Below are 21,695 nucleotides of genomic sequence, written 5' to 3'. Positions count from 1 at the left end.
AATTTAAGTACGACCCCTAAACGAAAGTGAACCTCCCGACAAAGAATAAAAATTGAGTTTCAGAACACTGAACAATGTACTGAAAAGTCTTCCATGATCGAAAAAGGGCAGAAAATGCAGTTGAAGACAAGATCTCGATAATTGTGCATACATGTAATATGAGGGAGGGTGCGGGGCAGAGTGGTGTATATTCGTGTGGGAATACATTGTTGTAGGTCTATCCGAGATTATATTTGTATTATAATTTATTTGTGTATGTTACTATATGTGTATATAATATGTGTAAGGACAGTTGGACCAACACGAGGTGAGCTGAGCTAAACTGAGCAATAATAAGCCATAAGCGCAGTCTCTGCATAGAATGCCGGGTAATGAGGTGGAGTCGGGCTCAGTCTGGCCGCACCCTTACCTTCCTTTACTTTACCTCACCTTACCTTAGCGCGATGCACTCGGCAGACCCACCTCTGCTCCAACTATACGAGATTGCAACATCGCGGATTTACCACCCGATGATGCTAATGGAATTAGTCATTGAATTCAGTTTGGGGATGAACGTTTCAGTCGCGCTAGATTTAAGAAGAAAAAGATTCCCAATCGACTTTGGTGGGAAAAATTAAATTATAATTGAAGTGACAGATGCGAAACCAAGTAGAAGTATTGTCCACTCGGGACAATCTATCGACAAAAAAAAAATGGTGACCGAAACGCAAAACAAAATATACCTTCGTATTCAGCTTGACGCGGCCGAGAAATTTGTCTCATAAAACTTTTTCATCCGATAATTATTATTCAAGATAATCAATAAAAACTTGGAAAATTTTCCTATTAAAAATCAATGTTTTATAAAACACAAATCGCGATTATTCGGCAATTTGTTAATCAAAATGTTTGAAATTTGTATGGCGTATTCTCAACATGAAAGCGATGACTATAAGCAACGCACTTTCTTTAAAAAACTAATATGTTTCTGTTTTATTTTTAATAATAATTTTATTCCGAACGAAAACCACGTTTTGCTAACTTCCACCAATGGGTCGGTCGCCGAAAAAATGTTATTTTAACTAACTTATTATGAGAAGTTGTTCAATAGACTCTGAGACACTTTTCCTGAAAATTTGAAGAAAATCGGTCGAAAATTGTGGAAATGGTAGCGAGTTGAAGTCAGCGCAGGCTACCGCTGGACCGTTTTGTTGCTGACATTTCCACAATTTTCGGCCAATTTTCTTAAAATTTTCAGAAATACTTCCTCAAAGTCTAGTGCACAACTTTCTCGCCATAAGTTATTTAAACTAACATTTTTTTATGATCGACCCACTGGTCAAAGTCGGCGAAACGTGATTTTCGTTCGAAATCAATTTTTTGTTAATCAAAAACAAACATATTAGTTTTTTAAAACAAATTGCGTTGCTTATAGTCATCGCTTGTACATTGAGAATGCACTATGCAAATTTGAAGCATTTTTATCAACAAACGACCGAATAATCGCTAGATGTGTTTTATAAAACATTGCTGCCGCGTCAAGCTGAATGCGAAGGAATATTTTGTTTGCAATTTTCAAAATATTTTTTAAACTGTAAAATTTTGGTGTTCGTTTAGGAGAGAAAAGTAATCCACGTCAATCTTAAAACATTTGAATCAAAATTGAACTTTATTTGACAATTGAAAGCTATTCATATGTTATCTAGAAGGGGTCCAGCGGTCTAAACCTGTTATCTGCATTGTTTTACTGCTGATTTTAAATTGTTTTCTTTCGGACTCGCATTTTTCTGCGTGCTTTTTCAAGCTGCGGGCAAGTTTTTTATGTCAAAATGTTTGGAATCACATGCCGAACATAGATGTGATTGCAAAAATTTTAAATGGCTTATTGCAAAAATTTGCTGAGTATTAGTAATCGAGACGCATCGCTCACCTTCGACTTTACAGCGATCTGTATAAGGCAACATTAAAATGACGTGAAAGTAGCCACAAATAACTTTTGACACACACTTATACACTTAACTGCACATACACGAACATGTGTCTCAAGGGCGTATTCTGCGAGTAAACTGAACCAATGTGAGAAGTAATACGGATTTTCCATAAGACCCAATAATAAGTTAACAGGTTTAGACCACGGGCCTAAGCTATAGATGCGATTTTCTAAAATCCATAAAAAAACTAAAAGGAATTTTGCCGTTTCTTTTGTGAGATATTAACTGCATATAAAAAATGTTTCAGAAAATACAAAAGAATCCATTTGGAAAAAAATATCAGTTAACAGGTATTCATTAATACGAAATACATTAAAACAAAATTCATGAATTTATTTGAAGGAAAACGATGTCTTTTCTACTATAAAATATGGCTTTTCAACAAAATAATAATTTCTTTAACATAATAGTTGAAATTTCAACCTAAAAAGACAAAATCCTAACAAAAAGTGTCATAATTTGTATTACAATAAAAAATATGTACAAAAGAAAAAACGTTTAAAACCGAATCAGTTACATTTTTTTCAAGGAAAAATGAAAATTGTACTAAAACAGGTGAATTTTGAAATCAAGACGACAAATTTTTAAAAAGGGTTGAATTTTCAGCAAAAAAGATTTCAATTTACGTATTAACACAAAAATACAAATTTTAAACAAAAAGTACATTTTCTAGGAAATAGTTGAATTTTTATCCAAGAAAGATTCAATATTTCTAGTAAAGAAGATGAACGTTTAAATCAAAAAGATAAATTTCCAGAAAAAAGATAGATTTAACCAAACAAGATTTCATTTGATATTTAGCAACAAAATATAAATTTTAAACAAAAGGTTAATGTTCAACGCAAAGAGTTGAGTACGGGGTTGGTTTCCGTGCTAAATTTTATATCTCGGGAATGATATCGAAATAAAATTTTCATATAGAAGAAAACCAGGAGAAATACTTGACCTTGAACTTTTTCTTCGCATTATAAGTACCTTTTCACGTTATTCTAAAATTGGTGTCATTTAACATTAGAATTTATTTATATTATTAGCAAGAACCCTTTTGTGAAGGTCACATTACTAAAATTACTCATTTCTGTAAATCTAGGGAACATATTTCTCACACTCAAGAATAGTTAACTGTAATGGCTGTTCAGAAGCTTCTAAATGTAATACGTATCCTCGCAGGCTCGGTGGCTGCAGCATGGAACAAAAAAAGTTTCTGTGAAATTTGTAATCTACACTATTTCGGGATTGGCAATTCTTATCTCAATTAAATCCAGGATTAGGGCATAAAATGTGAGGGAAATTAATGTTTCATTACGATTAATTGATAACAGATGCTATTTGATAATTAATTAAAAAATTTTAAAAGAAATTTATAGTTTGGATATTTTTCAACGAATAATTGTAATTTTTGTACGGAATCAACTAAGAATGTTTTTCTGATAGGAAATATAAAATAATTTGAGATGCCAAAAAAGATGATAAGCACCCGAAGAAAAGAGCCAAGACGTTTTTAGTCAATTTCGTGAGCAATAATTAAGCCCATTTATTTAAAAATAGCCAGATTGTGGATTTTTCAAAAAGTTTTTATAAATAATTAATAATTGTTGTCAATTTGAGAAGTATATCTCAGCTAAGTTATCAGAAAGATATTGACATGAATACAATTGAAATCACCCAAGTTTCATTGATTTCTCTTGAAGTTAGTAAAATTATATTCAGTTCAATTGAACTATATTAAACGCAATTCAACTCAATTCTATTCAATTCAATTGAATTTTCTCATTCATTTGGTTCTTTATTTGATACTTTCTGTGAACATCCAACCTGAATTTCATTTGTAGATAACTATATATCTCATTGTCGTGCTTATATTAGAAAGGATCCTGAGTTACAAAAAGTAAATCCCAATTTAAATGATCAGAATATAATTTCTTCTTGGGCTTCAATAAATAAATAGAAAAACATCTGGCGTTTTGTATATGCTAGGACATTTGAATCATCTTCCTAGATATTAGAATAAAATTACCAAATGTCCATATATATTTGAAATTGAATCCTAATTTTCAATTTTTCATTTTACCTTTAGTCTTTGGATACTGATTCAGATACATCATCTTTAAGTAATATAATATCCATATTCCTGATAAGACTAATTGGAAAGGAATTATAATGGAAAGTGCTTGGTAATATGTATTATAGGCTCTCCTAATTTATACATGTTCATCGAGAAAATATGCACCCTTTTCGCAGTGGGAAACCAACCGTGACTATCAATTTCTCGTGCGTATTTGACGCGTTGAAGTGACGTACGATAAATTTTCCTCTATTCTGACAAGTAAACCAATCGAGCCTTGGATAATAATTCACCGGAAGACTGCACTTGCCACGGGAAAGGTTGCATGGTTACTCAAGAATGCCACTCTCTCATTCTCTCTGCATATATTTTCTTAAAATTTTAAGCTGATCCCAAGAGTACAAAATTTGATTTCAAAACTCCATGATTGAAATGATCTAGAACTCGGAACTCTTTTCCATATGCCCCAGGCAGATCCCAGGCATACAGAAAGGCAAAAAGAACGTTCGCTGATAAATTGATTTTTAGAAGATAATTTTTATTAGACTTTGATACTTTTTCTTTAAATACTTAGAAAACGTGAAGTAACTATTCAAAAATGATATTAAATAGGAACGAGAGTGTTTAAAAGTTTATTGAATTGTTTATAAACAAATAATTAAATGAAAATGTTATGTGGGGATTGGCAGTGATTTGTTACCTAATTATAATTGATAACCGGATATCAGTTGTTTTCTCCAAATCAATTTGTCCAGGGACGTTTTTTTGCCTCGCTGTGAGGCAGGGAATTGAAATCTTAATTATTTTTTTCTACTTCTTCGATGCTCGATTCTTAATCCCTTTTTTCTTTATTTTGAAGCAGTTTTAATTTTCTTACTCAATGGGATAATTTCTTGGTAATAAACCAATCCAGTAGCCGGTACTATACTATAACTCAGGTTAGTTTATAAAGGAGAGTGACCTACTTGAGCCGGAAATCTTATGTGTCGCATTATGTTGCCGTTAATTCGTACAATCTATTTTAAGGTATCCAATGCGTATAGTTTGACGGTCTCGCAACAGACAAAGACATCAGGATTCGTTGCCTTGTACTTGAGATCTGGGAGGGGTCTCGTGGTACAAGAAACGTGTGCACAATTGAAGCTTGCTTTCCTATCAGCATTATAATTTGCATTATTCTCCATGAAATTAAGAAAAAAGAAAAAAAAATCAAAACGATTAAGGAATTATTTTGTAGTTGTTGATGATTCAAAAATAAATGTATTTTGTTATTACCCAAGGCTTGCAAAGTAAAGATCTATAAGTGTTAAACAAGTTTCCTCCAAACAACGGAACATTAATTTCTCATAATTTGCTTTGATACGTGAACTGATTGGAAAATTTTTCACTAATAAATCAAGTCTCAAGAAAAGAAAAATGAGAAGAAAAAAGGAATGAAACACCTCTTATCGATACATAGTTCATATGTAACGACATAAACATTACAACATATCACGCATCCGGATATTTTGCTTTCGTTACTCACGCAAGACCACCAACGACAAATGTGGCAGTCTGCAAATAATACTGGTGCCACGTTGTTGCTTGCTGTACCACCGGCGACAGAAAAGATAGAGGACTCTAACTGTCAACTGGTATCAGGCTTATTTAGTGCCTCTGATTAGCTCGTAGGTTACGAGAGGGATTTACCGAAAGAGAGAGAGAGAGGAAGAGGTTGAATAGGTCTTAAATTATAAAAATTAATAGTATTCTTTGGCCATGTAAAAAATATATTAAATTAGATAAAAGCCCGAAAGAAACAAAAAAATATCAAGAAACTGAAGCATTGAGTAAAATAAATAAGATGTAATACATTGTATTATAATGCAATAGAATGTATGTGTTTCAAAACACAGTCAACATTTAGCATCGTGATATTTGCAGTATGATCATTTACCAGTTAGAAGTATTTAGAGTTTGAAAAAATGATCATTATTTGATAAACGCATCATTCAAAATAAGGATACATGGTGATTCTAAAATTTATTTATGGTTTGAAAAATTTTTACCCCCGCAGCATTTGGAAACTTAATGATTTGAAAATTCTCTCATTCAGAATTTAAGAAGGTCAACGGGCAGATAGTCCAGCTGTCCAGCCTTTAAAGTTTGGGAGATGATGATTCCAAAAGGTCAACATTCTACATTAGAACAGCTGGATATTTGGAATCATGATAGTTTTAAAAGCCTAATATTTCGCGTTAGGAAAAGTGATAATTTCATGAAATCCAATATATGACAGTTCGTTTAATCTTAGGATTCTTTCAAATGTCCTGAATACTACACTCGAGAGTATTCGACAATTGGAAATATGATTGTAAGGCATTGCAGTTTGGGAAAGGTGGCCATTCCAAAAGTTCCCCGTTTTCAACATTTGAAAGTGTGACATTTCTCAAACTATACAGCACATTTAGTTTTGAGGTGCTTCAAAAAATCCAAGTATTCGAAATTTCGTTTGGAGATGCTTTCGAAAAAGACTGATAAATGCCCAACCTTTAGGATTGGGAAACATTATTTGGAGGCATTGAACTTATGGAAAAATGCGATAATTACAAAAGTTAGGAAAATAGGAAAGCATGAATAGAATTGGGATGTTTCCAAAATTCCGGTCACTTATGCCTATTATCCTGTACGATTATTAGGTTATCATCATGTTAGTAACAATTATACTACATGTATGTATAAATCTTCCATACAATTTGCGTGAGATTTTTCCTATTTTTCGCTGGTTCCATCATATCAGTATACTATGGTAAAAGTTCCCCCAAACTTTTTCTTCACTCCTGTCAGCATTTATCAAAAATTTCTGAATTACAGAATGGTGAGATTTCCTAAAGACCATTCAGTACTTTAAAGCCTTCAGTATTTAGGAGCATGACATATCTTGTTTCATAGACAAAAATTCAAGATTTGGAATGGAAGGTATCCAAACTAGAACATTTTGAATCACAATTGCTCCCAAAGTTGAACATTAATAATTTGGGAGCATTATGTTGCGGAACTTTGGACATATATAATTGAGTTCAACATACAGTATTTGGTAACAATATTTGCAGAAACTGAACTTTTAGAAATATGATGATTTTAAAAGATCAACATTTAAAACTTAGAATTACCAGGCTTATAATAGTTTGACATTCAACATATAAAAAAATCATGATTCTAAAAAGTACATACTTTAGCATTGTAAAACATGATTTGGAGGATTTAAACTTATGGAAGAACGATGATTCAAAAAGTCCAAATTTCAATATTTAGAAATACGTTGCCAATTGCTAAACTTTGTACATGTTGAAAATGATGATTCCAAAAACGTATCGTTTATCGAATTGAGATGTTTCAGAAAAATTAAAAAATTCAGCATACATAAACAAGCTGATGCCCCAAGGCATGTCAGCAAGGAAGATATTGTAGGAATAGGAAAAGGAAAGAAAAGGAAGGAGATAAGGATGAAGAAGTAGAAGAGAAAGAGGAGGAGGAGGGCCAGTGAATGAGGCCCACATACATCGGTGGGGCCGCATCGCGCACCCCGCCCAACTTGGGTCGCCCACTGTCACCATTAATAATACGTCTCCCGTCTGGTGATGTATCTCATCTTGGTTGCCTCGTGTCGTGCCTTGTCGGTGTTTAGCCTTCGGTGTTGGTACCAGGTACCCTCAATCTGGGAGGGGTCGCGTGTATAGAGTGAAGAGAACATACAACCGACCAGACAGATTTGCAGACGCACCGCCATGCCTAGTGCAATTGCAAAAACTACAAGCTAATCGAAAGGGAATGGACGCGGAAGGAATTAAATGAGGAACGTTAATTGGATGGAAAAGGAATTTTCAGCATGATCTATTCATTTCCATGTCAATATCGTAAAACGAGTTCTTTATCTTTATCTTCAATTTCAACTTATTTAATTGCTGTCGCTAAAGCTGTAGCAACAACAGACAGTATTTCCTAATTCTGGATATGGAGTTTTTGGATCAAAGTGCTTCCAAATTATGAATGCTTTGAAATGTTAAAGAATAAACATACTTCCAAATGTTCAATTCCAGACATTTGAAAGCATCTTGTCTGGCAAAATCTCGAAACCAAATGTTGAATATTAGAATCATCATCTTTCCACATACCTTTAAAAAACTTTCGGTTTGAAACTTTTGAAAGGCAACCTTAGAATCGTCGTTTTTTAAAAGCTTAATACCTTAAAGCCTTTGTACCAAATGTTTTTTGAGATCGTTATCTGTTTCCTAAAGTATAAGTACTATAAAAGCTGTTTTCAAATGTTTAATTCTGGACGTTTTTGGAAAATATTGTTTCCAAATATGTTGAACATATTTTGGAATTATCATGTTTCCAACTACTCAATATAAGTCTTTGGAAGTACGTCTGACGTAAATGTTTACTTTTGGACTTTTACAATCATTATGTTTTCAAATGCTAAATGTTAAACTTTTGAAATGATCATTCTTCCAAAAGTTTAATGCCTTCAAATGATGTTTCTAAATTCCAATTTATGACTTTTTGGATCTTCATGTTTCCTAACGTTGGAAGTTTCTAAATAGAGAATGCTTGTATTACAAATGCAAATATTGAATGTTAGACTTGTTGAATCATCATATTTCCGAATGCAGAACATTGAACTTTTGGAATCATCATGTTTAGAATATTATGAACGTCAGATTATTGGAAGTATCTCTGAAGTGTTTGTTTGAATCAAAAGTACTTTTTGAGATAATCATATTTATAATCATTGGATACTGGACATCTGAATCATCATTTTTGGACTTTGAATTAAATTGGGCTTTTGGAAGTACCTTCTTCTCAAGTTTAGGGTTTTAGAAAATGTACTGCATTTGGTAGCATCCTTTTCTAAATATATCTAGATCCGAAATGTGGAATGCTGGAATGTTGGAAGCAGCAATCTTTCAACCATTTTAATATTTTACTTTAAGAATCACTATGCTTCCTAATCGTTGCCACTTATGTCATAATAATGTTTTCAAATTGTACATGCTACCAACTCGTGAATACTGATTTATGGAAGTTCAGTGTCATAGAATAATCTTCAGATTATTGTAGCATGATTCTCAATAATGATGAAAGTGGTCGTCCTGCTTTATGCAACAAGCCGTTTAGCTGTATGGATAGTCGATTTCCACCGCGTCTCGTTGTCTGTGAAATTCTGCGTCGGTCCATCGAGGTATACTGCCCCGAAGCGAATCGACCACGTGCCCGGTCATAGTGAGAACGTACACGTTTATACGCATGTATACATGCAAGCATTGTCCAGGAGAGACAACGGGTCCTGATGTCTTTGCCTGTGAACCCTATAAGAGAGTAACTGTCAAACGTGATGGGTAGATTGATACTTTGTATTTCTCCATCGAATCTCATATTGGTCACGTAAGTGCGCAGTGTGTCGTCATAACGGTGATAGGATCACTCCAATTTTGATACACGTGCTATCTTGTAGCATAAGACAATCAATTTCTCCAGATAAATTTATCAGGAGAAAACAATCAAACTTGGTCTCTGACTACAGATTCTTTTACTTCTATGATGAAAATAGAAAATCTAGGATAGCAAAATTTTAGATTGATTGCATTATACTTTTCGAAGTAGCTGCATTCTAATAAAATACTATAGGATTTTTATTTGTTTTTTGTTAACTCAAGGTGCAATTGGATTGGCAAAATGAGGAATTTGTTATGAGTCGAAAAACTGGGGAATGTTCAAATTCTCTAGGAAAATCTTTAAATTGGGTTTCACTTTTTTACTTTGGGAAGAATTGGAAATTCAGTGCCTTTAGTTAATTACAGAATTGCTTAGTTTTAAAATAAAAATATTATACTTTAAAACCCAAGGCCTTAATAGTCGACTTAGTAGTTGAAGAAATTTTGATTTGTAATGTTCAAAATTAAATAAATTTAGGTTGGAAGTTGACAAATTAGATAGCTTCCAATTTTAGCACTGGAAATTCAACTATTTTTATTTGAACTATCCTTGATGAAAATATAAACAAATTTTAGTTTCCGTGGTATATTTTTTTCTACTTTTTTCGTCTGAAAAAGTCAGAGACATAATTTTCCTAGAATTCGGAGACTATAAAAAACAGTTACAAATAATTATAAACTTTTAGAGAAAATTATCATTTAGACATTATTGTGCTGTAAAATGGGGCTAAGCGGTTTTTTTGTTGCTGTAATAAAATGCAAGAATAAGTTCTTCCTTGAAAGAAAAACTTTAGAGAACAAAATTATTTATAAGTTTATATTTACAATTTATACAAGGGAATAATCTTAAATATAAAAATAGTCCAATGTAGATGAAATAAAAAATCATATTCATCTTTTATGTCAAAAACTAGAAACTCTAATAAAACATTCTTACAAATTAAACAAATTTAACCATAAAAAAACATGAAGAAAAAATTTGAGTTCAAGCACATTTGGAAATCCTTTTTTAAAACAACAAGAAGTAAACTCTTAATTTTTTTAATTAAAAATAATTTAAAAATTCATATTCGAACAATTATAATCGTAATTTCTCTGCATTCAGAATCCAAGAAACTGAGATTGGAATTCTGAGAATAGACCATTTTTAAGTAAAAACTATAGATTTTTAAATTGAAGCATGAATTAAAAATGAAATAAATGGGAAACTTTCAATCGCTCAAACTTGTAAAATTTTATGTAACAATTTTTAGTTCTTTTTTCAATATATTGAATTTTGATTGCCCTCAATGTGAAATTAATTATTGAAAATGTTTTAATTTTGAATAAGCTTGGTTTAAAAATATTCATTTGGAACCATTTTTTTACTTGAAGACCTCGTATAATAAAAATGGTTAAATTCTGAAGATCTCAATTACAAAATTTTACAAATTCTTTCAGGACAAAAGATCTTGCTTTTCAAGGGATTTTATAGACGACGCGTATTTCATAGATTACACAAAAAAGTTTTTAAAAATTTTATGACGGATTTCATAAATAATTTGTTTGACTTTTTTGTTCAAGTGTTGCAATATCAAATAGCAGAGGTTTTCTAAAAATCTTGAAACTCAATTTTCTTAAAAATGCCAGCGTTTTATTTTTCCTTCATTTTAAAAAAGTTTTATCACTTGAAGGCTTCTAAAAAAAAGGTTTCAAAACATATTTCACTATATTGTGGTTTTTTTCTCTCAAAATTTTCGCTAAAATATGAATAAAGTGGTCTATACTTGTATTTCTCTTACAACAATAAGATTGTCTAAAAAGTTGTAAAGAAAATTTATTGTGTACAAATCTACAAGTTAACAAAAAATTGGCCTACAATGACAATTAACAAATACACCAAACGTAAAACAAATGTAACAAATGTAAAACAAATTAAAAACAGTTTGCAAACTTGAATCTTGAATTTATTGGGTACGATATTTCCTCAATTTTTACTGAAATCTCATTTTTATCAATTGAACTTTCTTTCGATTTATGATCGAGTGAGCATGGAATACAGGCAATATGGGCGTGATAGAAGAGGAGTGTGTAATATGTATGCAGTATAATAGGAAGACGTCCTCCTACGATTCCTTGCAGCAAGGAAGAAACGAGTACAAAGCCTGTATACCGATCGCTCACGAGTTAAAGTCTCTTCCCTACCTTCTATTCTATTTCCCCAAGGAACGGATGGAAATTAAATTACAACCATTAAAGAGATTTTTATTTTTTCACTTGAAATTCGATTAATCGAATAAAATCCCTATTGCGGATTTTCGGTGCCACCTACAAGTTTTTTTTAATCTCCTATATTCTCAATTGTTTAAAACTTTAAAGTTACATAATAACTGAAAGCAAAAACATAAAGATTGATATAAAATTCCAAAAATTGTATTTTTTTAATACCAGATAACCAATGGGCGGTTTGCTCACTCCGAGTGTGAAGGTACAGTACGAACTCGTAGCCGAGTCGAAGGTCGAGTGCTGTGGCTTCACACTCGCAGGGAGCAAACCGTCTGTAAAGTCTGACGTATCAAATAATATTTTTCTTTACAACTTACGATGCAAAACCAGATAGCAAAAAATAGATGAAAACTAAACAGAAAAAGCTAGATAGCTCCAGTAGTAAAATTGGTGAGCAAAATGCTTTGGTAACTATGGAGAGGATTTTGCTCACCGATTTTTGCCAAATTAGGATTTTGCATGTATGTGTAAAGAAAAAGTATATCTTAGATCTACTTTCAGGTATTGAAATAAGGTAAGGGAATCCAAAGTCGTTTGTTTTGCATTGAAAATAACAGTATGAAGTTATCCTATTCAAAAACAGAACACGCAAAATATGATACCGTAAAAAAAAGAGATCTCTAGTCTTTGATTAACCAGAAAGGAGTTAGTTTGGAAGTCTTATTTTGATTTGTGATTTTTTTAATGCTCTGAATTCGATGCATAAAATAGTTCATACGAAATTAGATTTCTTCTCGATCTCAAATAATTTCTTTAAATATTATTTTTAATTCACTTATCATGATTCGATTGCAATTTGATTATTATAATTTTTTAGTTTCCATTGAGTAAAAATATGGGTTTAATTATGACGCGCAGAGACCATCTTTATTTTTAAGCAGATGCGATTCTTTTAATGAGACATTATAATTTTTTCCTTACCCTTAAGAATCTTTGTATGCCTTACGAATCCGCAATGCCTAATCAAGAAAGTTATAAATGATGCGTGACTCGAGCAGAATTCAATATTTATGACGAATAGTTTACCATTTATGACCTGAATTTGTTCATCCTGCATTTTTGTTTGCATCTCGTCATTACTTTCCAATGAAAACTCATTATTTTATACATTTCTTGAAAATAATTATTTTTTTCGATACAAAGTTGATTTAAAGTTAAATTTCCTGTAATATTTCAGTATAAAACTAACTTTTGGTCGGGTTTTTTAGAGCTAGGTTAAAACCAAAGTATATGATATTCGGACTTATAGTTTCGCATTTACGGTTTGGATCTCAGTGTTTCAGGCCTTATTTTTTAGACTTTACGGTTCTGGGCCTCATGGTAGAGTACTCTATTAAAAATTTTTATATAAAAATATAAAAATTTAAATAATTCAGATAAGACATTATTGAATAGTCTAGGATGATCTTTTTCCATTAGGCGCATGTCGCCCACCTTGCTTTTTTTGGTTATTAATTGAAAAAATGTAAGGAGCTTTTAAAATGTCTTATAATGATTTTTTGAGTGGGCGTCAACAATATAAGGGGAGGTATTAGTCGCGTGTAAATTATAAATTTGAAAGATTTACGGCACTTCCCTTACAAGGTTGGTCGCTTTTAATCAATCCGCAGTCCCGCTTTGCCAGCGACGTAAACGCATAATTAACTCTTTGAGGACTTTCTTTTCGGAACTCGCGAGCTTAAGCCGTGTGTAAATCAACCTCGTTCCACTTTTTTCACATCGCTTCGACACCCCTGCATTACGAGTAAAACGTTTACTGCAGCATTAATTATTTATTCCAAACAACGTAATCGTTCAATATATCAATTCTCTCCATTTTATCTACTTAGCAACATATACTTTCAGGTACTTTCTAAATTCTAAAAGAGTACAAATATTTAGAATATAATATTTTTTAATCGGCATCTAGGCATAAGACTTTTCTGTTTTGAAAGCTCGATCAAAAATATGGTGGATTCTAATCAATTTAAATAAATTCTAATAACGAAGAAAGAAAAATGAATCCGAAGTTAATTTCAATAAATCACTATAAATTTAATGTCAACTTAGGAGGATTTAATGTGCGTTTAAAAAAAGAACATGAATATAGTGCAAGTGAAATAAATTTAATTGAACTCAATGTAAAATTAATGCATGTAACTAAATTTAAGTAAATTCCGATGAATTAATATAATTTACGTAAATTTATATAAATTAAAAGGCACTTTAGCTTAATCTATTTGAATTTGTGTCAATTCAAAGGAACTCCATTGAATTTAGGTAAATTTAAGATTGATTTAAATAAATTTCAATCAATTCAAAGTTCATTTAAATAAATTAAGCTACACGTAATTGAATTAAACTTCGATTTTATTAAATCAAAAGAGAATTTAAGGAAATTTAAGCAAATTCACGACAGATAAAATAACTTTAAGTAGCTTTAACAGAAATAAAATTAATTGAGGTGATTTCGATTGAATTAAATAATTTAGAGTTCTATAAAAATAGTCAATTTATCAGAATTTAATCAAATTCAAGGTCTTCTTAAATTAGTTTAAATGAATTTATGGTCTTGAAGCGAATTCGACTGAAATTAAATAAACTAAAATAAATTCAAGGTCAATTCAAATATTTTGTTATCAATCCTGGCCTAGTTCAAGTACAATCAACTAGATTAATTGATATTGAACTGAACGGAAGGACAATTAAAGAGAATTTAAGTCAATTGATTGAAATTTAGTTTAATTCGAGATCTAGTCAAATTAATTCAAATGAATTTATAGTCTAATTAAAGTGAAGCCTAGATCAACTACCAGAAATTTAACTAAAATCAAATGATTTTGATTGAATTGAAGAGGATTAAACTGAATTAAAGGTCATGGAGTGAAGTTGGATTGCTAAAAATAGAGATGAATAGTAGAGAGATAGGATGGGATGGGTAAAAAGGAATGGAAAAAATATGCGTGAATCTGGATTGTAAAAGAGATGGAAAAAGATAGAAGCCAAAAGAGGCTTATAGCGAAGAGATAGGCAGGGGCAGGAAAGAGGAGACTTAAGGAGATAGGAGTGAATGTCGATTGATAAATAGATAGAAAAGCATAAGGTGTGTAGTGGAGAGATGCACTGGGATAGGAAAGAGGGGATGGAAAGAAATAGGAGTGAATGTGGTTGAATAAGGATAAAGAAAAAGATTGAGCTGAATAGCAGAGAGATAGGCTGCTATGGGAAAGGAGGGGGTGGAAAGAAATATATGTAAATATGGCATGATGAATAAATAGAAAAAGGTAAAGCTGGATTTTAGAAAAATAGGTCGGGATAGAGAAGATGGAATAGAAAGAGATATAATTGGATGTGGATTATCAAAGAGATACAAAAAGATAGAGGTCGATAGTACCGAAATAGGCTGAGGTGGGAAAAGGGGAATGGAAACAGATAGGAGTGGATATGGATTGTCAAAGAGATAGATAAAGATAGAAAACGATAAAGGTTTGTAGCAAAGAGATAGGCTGGGATGAGAAAGAGAGAATGGAAAAAGTTAGGAGTAAATGTGGATTGCTAAAAAAATAGAGAAATATGAGGGTGAGTATTAGAGAAATAGGCTGGAATAGAAAGAGATAGAAGTGGATGTGGATTGGTTACGGAGTTAAAAAAATATAGAGGCCCATAGTAACGAGATAACCTGAGATGGGGAAGGGGGGATGGAAAAATGTAGGCGTGAATCTAGATTGTGAAAGATAGATGAAGATAGAGGTCGATAGTAGAGAGAAAAGCGAAGAGATAGTCTGGGGCAGCTTAGAGAGATAGGAAGAGATAAGAGTGAATGTAGATTGATAAAGATATAGAAAACGATAGATGTGAGTAGCAGAGAAATATCAACCGGATAGAAAAAGATAGAAACTGATAGAAGCGTATAGCGAAGAGATAGGCTGAGGCAGGAAAGAGGGGATTGAAAGAGAAAGGAGTGAATGCCAATTGATAAAGAGATCAAACAAGATGGAGGTTGATAGTAAAGAGATAGGGTGGGATGAGAAAGAGGGTATGCAAAGAAATGGGAGTAAACATAGATTGAAAGAAAATACAGAAAACGGTAGAGGTAGATAGTATAAAAATAGGCTGGGATGGGAAAAACGGAATGGAAATGATAGGGGTGAACGTATTTTATTTAATTATCTTCTCACCTGGACGACAGTTATTAACATCAGGTAGTCTTGGAAGAAGATACACTGACGGAACAAGCCAAATACACAATTGGACCAGTATACCGGTATACCAGTATACTCTAACATGCTTTATTTAATTTGCTAACCTGGTCTTAATCCATTAAAAACGGCTGAAAACCAGATAGAGGTTGATAGTAAAGAGATAGGATGGGATGAAAAAGAGGGGACAGAAAAAAAAAGGAGTGAATGTGGATCGATGAAGAAATAGAAAAAGATAGCGGTGGCTATGAGAGAAATAAGCTGGGATGGGGAAGATGAAATGGAAAGAGATAGAAGTGGATGTGGATTAATAAAGAAATAAAAAAGATAAAGGTCAATAAAAAACAGATAGGATGGGATGGGAAAGAAGGGATAGAGAGAGATAGGAGTAAATGTAGATTGATAGAGATAAAACAAGATGGAGGTCGATAGTAAAGAGATAGGATAGGATGAGAAAGAGAGTATTAAAAGAGATGGGATTGAATTTAAATTAATAAAGAGATAGAAAAAGATATACATAGATAGTACAGATAAACTCGAACGGGTAAGAGGGGATCGAAGGAGATGGGAATAAATCTGACTGGATAAAGAGATAGAAGAATATAGATGTGGATAGCATAAAGATAGGTTGGGATAAAAAAATGGGGATTGATAGTGATAAACGTGAATATGGATGAATAAAGACATAAAAAAGAGAGGTTTATAGAAGAGAGGTAGAAGATGAAACCCGTCGATAAAACAATGATAAAAATAGATTTAGGTAGAGAGGCGGGGAATGAAAAAAGATAGAGGTAGACAGACAAGGCGTAAGAAGAGGTTCATAAGAGATAGAAAGTGATACAGGGGAATAAGCGATGAATAGGCTGCGATACATTTTCCTCATCCCTTTTTATCTTAGCGATAGAAAATTATTGAAAGAGATCTTATTTCTATCCCTTTACTTCTAGCAGTGGCATATATGAATTGATTTCAAGTCAAGCTATCATAAATCATAATTCAGTTCGAGATCTACTCCAATGACTTTTGTGTTATGTTTTGTTGGTATTGTTTTTCAGATTGTCCTTAATGGTTAAATAAAATACGAATATATAAAATAAATTGTATTTTCTGCCTATCAAATCGGTCCAGGATTGAGAGATGCCTTTCTCTCTGAGTAACGCAACCGTTGAAGTTCGATGATGATCGTGGCATCTCGCGAGCGGCGAAGAAAGGAGTGCGTTCGATCAGCAGAGTTATTTGTTTATCGCGTCCATTGCGAAAGGCGCGCGAGCAAAAGAGAAGCCTGCCATGTAAAGTTGAAAGAAACGAAGAAAGATTCCGCGGCACGGCGGCAAAAGGCCGCGCGTTCCCCCGAAGGAATTCAGAAATTTCTCGTTCGATTCTGGAAATGTCACGCTCCAGCCCCATGTGCGTTTCACATATGTAGAAACTCAATATATTACGTCAACATAAATCAGCGGCTTTTAGATGTTTTTTAAAAATTGCTAGATCCTTATAAAATATTTCGCCCCTGTCACCCAACCCCAACCTGTAGCACTGAGGAATGTATTTTTTAAATATTCTTAAAACTTTCAAGGTAGCAAGAAAGCTGTCAAGTTGTCAACACGAGTTGTTATAATTTTTTACTTGCCCTTTGCTGGTAACAAGCCTGATTTGTTGATACTTTCGAATTTTTTTTCCTACTTCGTAAAATTTTCTTCGAATTTGTTGATGACAAATAACCTGCCATTACGTGATAAAATAATAGATGACAGTGACCGCTGTTATTTTCAATATTATCTTATTGCAAAATTGCTAATAAGTGACCTTTGCTTTATGCTATTAAGTGGTTCAACAGTAACCTTATCCCACAGTATATATGTGAACTAATTGTAAAAGGGTTGAGAATGGCATTTGAAAACTACGTGTGTTATGTTGTTGGGAAATAATGTTTAAATCCGTTATTTATTCTGTTAACTTGTCACGTAATTCCTTACGCACTGGTTGCTTTTTTAGCAAAAAACTACTTTGATAGTTTCATACTGAGTTGTTTAAAAATAGAAAACTGACCCTGACTAATGAAATTCTGGCATTTTCTTATCCGAGGTTTTCATCCTCGGGATATTATGCGGATATAGATATGATAAAAGGGATTTCTTATTAATCCTAAATTGTAAAGGAGGTATACATATTGTATCCATTCGCAACAACCCCATTAAAATTCTCAATAGCACAAGATAGCAATACTTTAGCATATACTGATCTCGAAATTCTCGATATAGGGCAAAAGCCTGGTCTGAGTTAACGAGATGAAACAAGAAAAAGAGAAGTTGGAGGTCGAGATCATTGATTTTCGCAAAGTCCTCTCGTTCTCGACGAAGATTAACCAGAAGGTTGCGGGAGCGGAGAAAGAACAAAAAGGAAAGGAAGGTAAATAAAAATAAGAAGAGGAGAAAAAGTCGGAACGAAGAAAAGAAAAGGTCTATCGACGATCTATCCGCGAATCTTCGAATTGCGCTGACATTTCCCTGAAACTCCTGAAAGTATCCCCTTCTTCTTAAAAGCCTTTCCCACTCTTCACTCTCTCTCACTCTTCTCTCTTCTCTCTTCTCTCTTATATCTATATATCTCCGTAAACCTAATTAACGATTCCGTCGAGACATAGACACGTGGGCTTGTCGTATTTCACGATTACTGTCGTCGCCTTACGAAAGTATTGGAAAAGATGAAATTATTCTGTATTCCCTTGGGTAAATTTATAAACGTTAATAGACGGATTTAAGGGGCACTAGATTTTTCGATAAATATTTTTAGAAAATATGAAGTGACTTCATTTCAAATTAAGGGGTGACAAAGTCAAAGGGTTAAGAACTTTGTAGATGTTTTTTCGTCTAAGCCCTCAGCCTCTGAATGAAGAAATCATCCCTAATTTATGAGCGAGTATTCAAGCTGGCAGGTGCATCCAATAATTTTCCGCTGCACAGAGCCCCTCCGGACAGATGTGATGATTTACAGAAAGCAAGGATGGTCAACAAAGATGGTTATTGTTGCTCATTATCTTCTTAAGGGCGCTTCCTTATTTTCTTTCAATGATTTCAATGAATCGAAGCTCCGTTTGCAGTTTTTTATGCATTCGTACGGAACAATCGACGGGAGGTAATTATTGCGTGCATCGATGGTAGCAATTAATGATCAACAATGACGCATTTCTATTCAATTGCCTCGTCATTTCGCCAAATTGGATATCTAAAGGAATCTGTATTATCATCAGAACTAGTTACTATCGATCAGTGTAGATGTTATTCCATAATCTGTGAAAATATAAATCCAAACTATCTAGCAAGTTCAATCTTCAAATAGCGTAAACTTCTTAACGTTTTTTCTGAATAGATGAAAAAACCAATTTTAAAAATGTTTAAAATTTGATTTTTTAAAAAAGATCTCACTTTCCTCCAATGCAAACTCAACCACAGAAAATCCGAGGAGAGATCGAAAGAAGAATCTTTTTCAGAAACACCCACTATTTTAAGCCAGGTGTTACATTAATGATACAAGTAATTTAAAGGAATCTGTATTATCGTCATAGCTAGTTACTAGTTCCAATGGAGCGAAGTGAGAAGATCTTTTAACAGAATAATGTAATTAAAATTTTTTTAAAATTTATTTTCCATCTAGTCAGAAATGACGTTAAATATTTTCTGTTATTTGAAGAGTTCTTCATCGATAGTTTTGATTTCTATTTTCACAGATTGTGGAATGACATCTACTGTGGTCGATAGTAACTAGCTCTAATGATAATACAGATTTCTTTAAATTACTCATACCATGAATGGAACAGCTGGCTCGAGATAGCGATAGCTTAAGATTCTTCTTTCGATCTCTCTGATAGCTTAATGGGATAGCACCCAATCGGGAATCGGAAGTTCTGTTGTTCGATTCCCGTGAGAAGATCTTTTTTCTGAAAAATTTAATTTAGACAATTGGATATCTTTTTCAACTTCAAGGAAATGATCCTAATTGGAAATGTTTTTTTTTAAGTTTGAGAAAATTTCGAAAGAAGATTTGTTTTGAAAAGACTTAAATTGGGATGTCGGTTTTGACAAAATGATTGCGGAATTAAACTGCTTCTTGTAATTATGATATGGGGAAAAAGGAAGATTTGTTCTCGGTGAGCAGGGACGAAATTAATGAAGTTGTCGAGACCTTCCTGAAGGTAAAATTAAGTAAAGGACACAGAGCCATTAGAATGTTTAACGAGGACATCGCGTACACATGTATATATTGTGGGTCGCTCGTATACCTAAAGTGCGCGGGTGTGATGATGAATCGCTGCGGGAGACCAGAAATATTAAATTTAAATCCACTTATTGTTGGCCAAAAAGTCCATCAGATCTGTGGTGCGAAGACACCAAAAAGAAGAGAAGAAACAGGGACGCAGGCAAGAAATGAAAAGGATTGACAATATAAGCAAAAGCGAGGACAAATTTTAATACATTTGTTTTCTTTTTTATATTTCTAAACTGAAAAAAATGGTTGCTTGAGCCAACTATTTAGTTAATAAGATATGGTACTGCTATTTTTTTAGTTGATACAGCTATTTTATTAGTTCGTACAGTGATTTCATTAGTTGCACTAACTAATCAGTTAGTACCAGCAACTAAATAAATTGTTGTCCCAAATAACGAAATAGTAATACCATATCTTACAAGCTGAATAGTTGGCCAAACTAAAAATTTTTTCATAACCATGTAAAAAAGTAATGGAACAAATTTTAAAATCACATTAAATTAGCAATTCTAAAAATTTGTACAATTAAAAAGTTTACTCACAAAAAATAAAAGTTTTTTGAAACTTTAAAAATTTCGGTAAATGTCGGCAACATAAATCTATGTTTAAAAGTCGGATCCTAACAATTAAACATTTATTTTTAAGAATAATATTTAAAGATGTGTCACTTACCCGATTCCCACCTTACCCAAATTTCTGTTGTCCAACTCATGTCCACACGAAAGGAAATATCGAGTTGAAAGTTTGAGGAATTAAATCAAAGATACTAATAAAAGGTTATTTGGTCCCAAATGTTTATAACTACGAAACAAATTGGATCTTGCAAAATTGGGAATCGGATATGTAGTTTATAGCCTTAAAATTGAAAGATTTTAATTATCAACTTGAAGAAAATAATAATTTGAAACTTAAAACATTATTAAAGTTAATAATGTGTTCAGTTTGCAATGATTAATTAATTATTAATAAATTATTGCTAATTGTTCTTTTACCATATTTCTATTCAAATTATAACCATGTTACACGATTATAGTCTTTTTATGTACCATGTATTAACAAAATGTAATTTAAAGGAAGGAAGAACGTGTAAAAAAATGAAATCAATGAAAAAAAAAACTTAAGAAAATTAAGAAGAGCAAGGAAATTCAAAAATATTAAACAGAGTAGTAAGGAAAGTATGATAAAATTAAGAAAACGAAGCGTTTCCCTGGGCTCACTAAAAATGTTTGTGCTATGGCTTACCGAATTTCGGTGAATCTAGACTAACGGCCTTATGAAAAATATAAAGGAAATTAAGAAAATAAAGTATTCTTTAATTCATTTTCACTGCGTTTCTTCATTTTTTCTCTTGAGTCGTATTTTTATGACTCTAACACGTGCGGTTTATAACTTCGAGCGTATACCTGCTCTAACAGAAAGGTTATTTTTAACATTCATTAAAGCTAATCTTTGTTAATGGTTAAACAATCTTGTA

At 32.5% G+C, this 21,695-nt stretch overlaps 2 protein-coding genes across 3 annotated transcripts in view; one reads left to right on the top strand and one right to left on the bottom strand.

The window, feature by feature from the left end:
• Positions 1 to 21,695, top strand: part of LOC117167045 (putative transcription factor SOX-15) — a 98,177-nt gene that overhangs the window by 61,586 nt on the left and 14,896 nt on the right. The window lies entirely within an intron of this gene.
• LOC117167053 (out at first protein) overlaps positions 3,057 to 21,695 on the bottom strand; it is a 64,879-nt gene continuing 46,240 nt past the window's right edge. The window contains exon 5 of one of the 2 annotated variants that reach the window (XM_033351649.1): positions 3,057 to 3,149. In XM_033351649.1, coding sequence (XP_033207540.1) covers positions 3,106 to 3,149 — 44 coding nt within the window. In that variant the 3' untranslated portion in view covers positions 3,057 to 3,105. The remainder of the gene's footprint in view (positions 3,150 to 21,695) is intronic. The other variant, XM_033351659.1, reaches the window with a different exon arrangement.

The sequence above is a fragment of the Belonocnema kinseyi genome, chromosome 1 (genome assembly GCF_010883055.1).
Source record: "Belonocnema kinseyi isolate 2016_QV_RU_SX_M_011 chromosome 1, B_treatae_v1, whole genome shotgun sequence".
Taxonomy (NCBI): Eukaryota; Metazoa; Arthropoda; class Insecta; order Hymenoptera; family Cynipidae; genus Belonocnema; species Belonocnema kinseyi.
The sequence above is the reverse complement of the archived record's forward strand: the minus strand, read 5'-3'. Positions and strand labels throughout refer to the sequence as shown.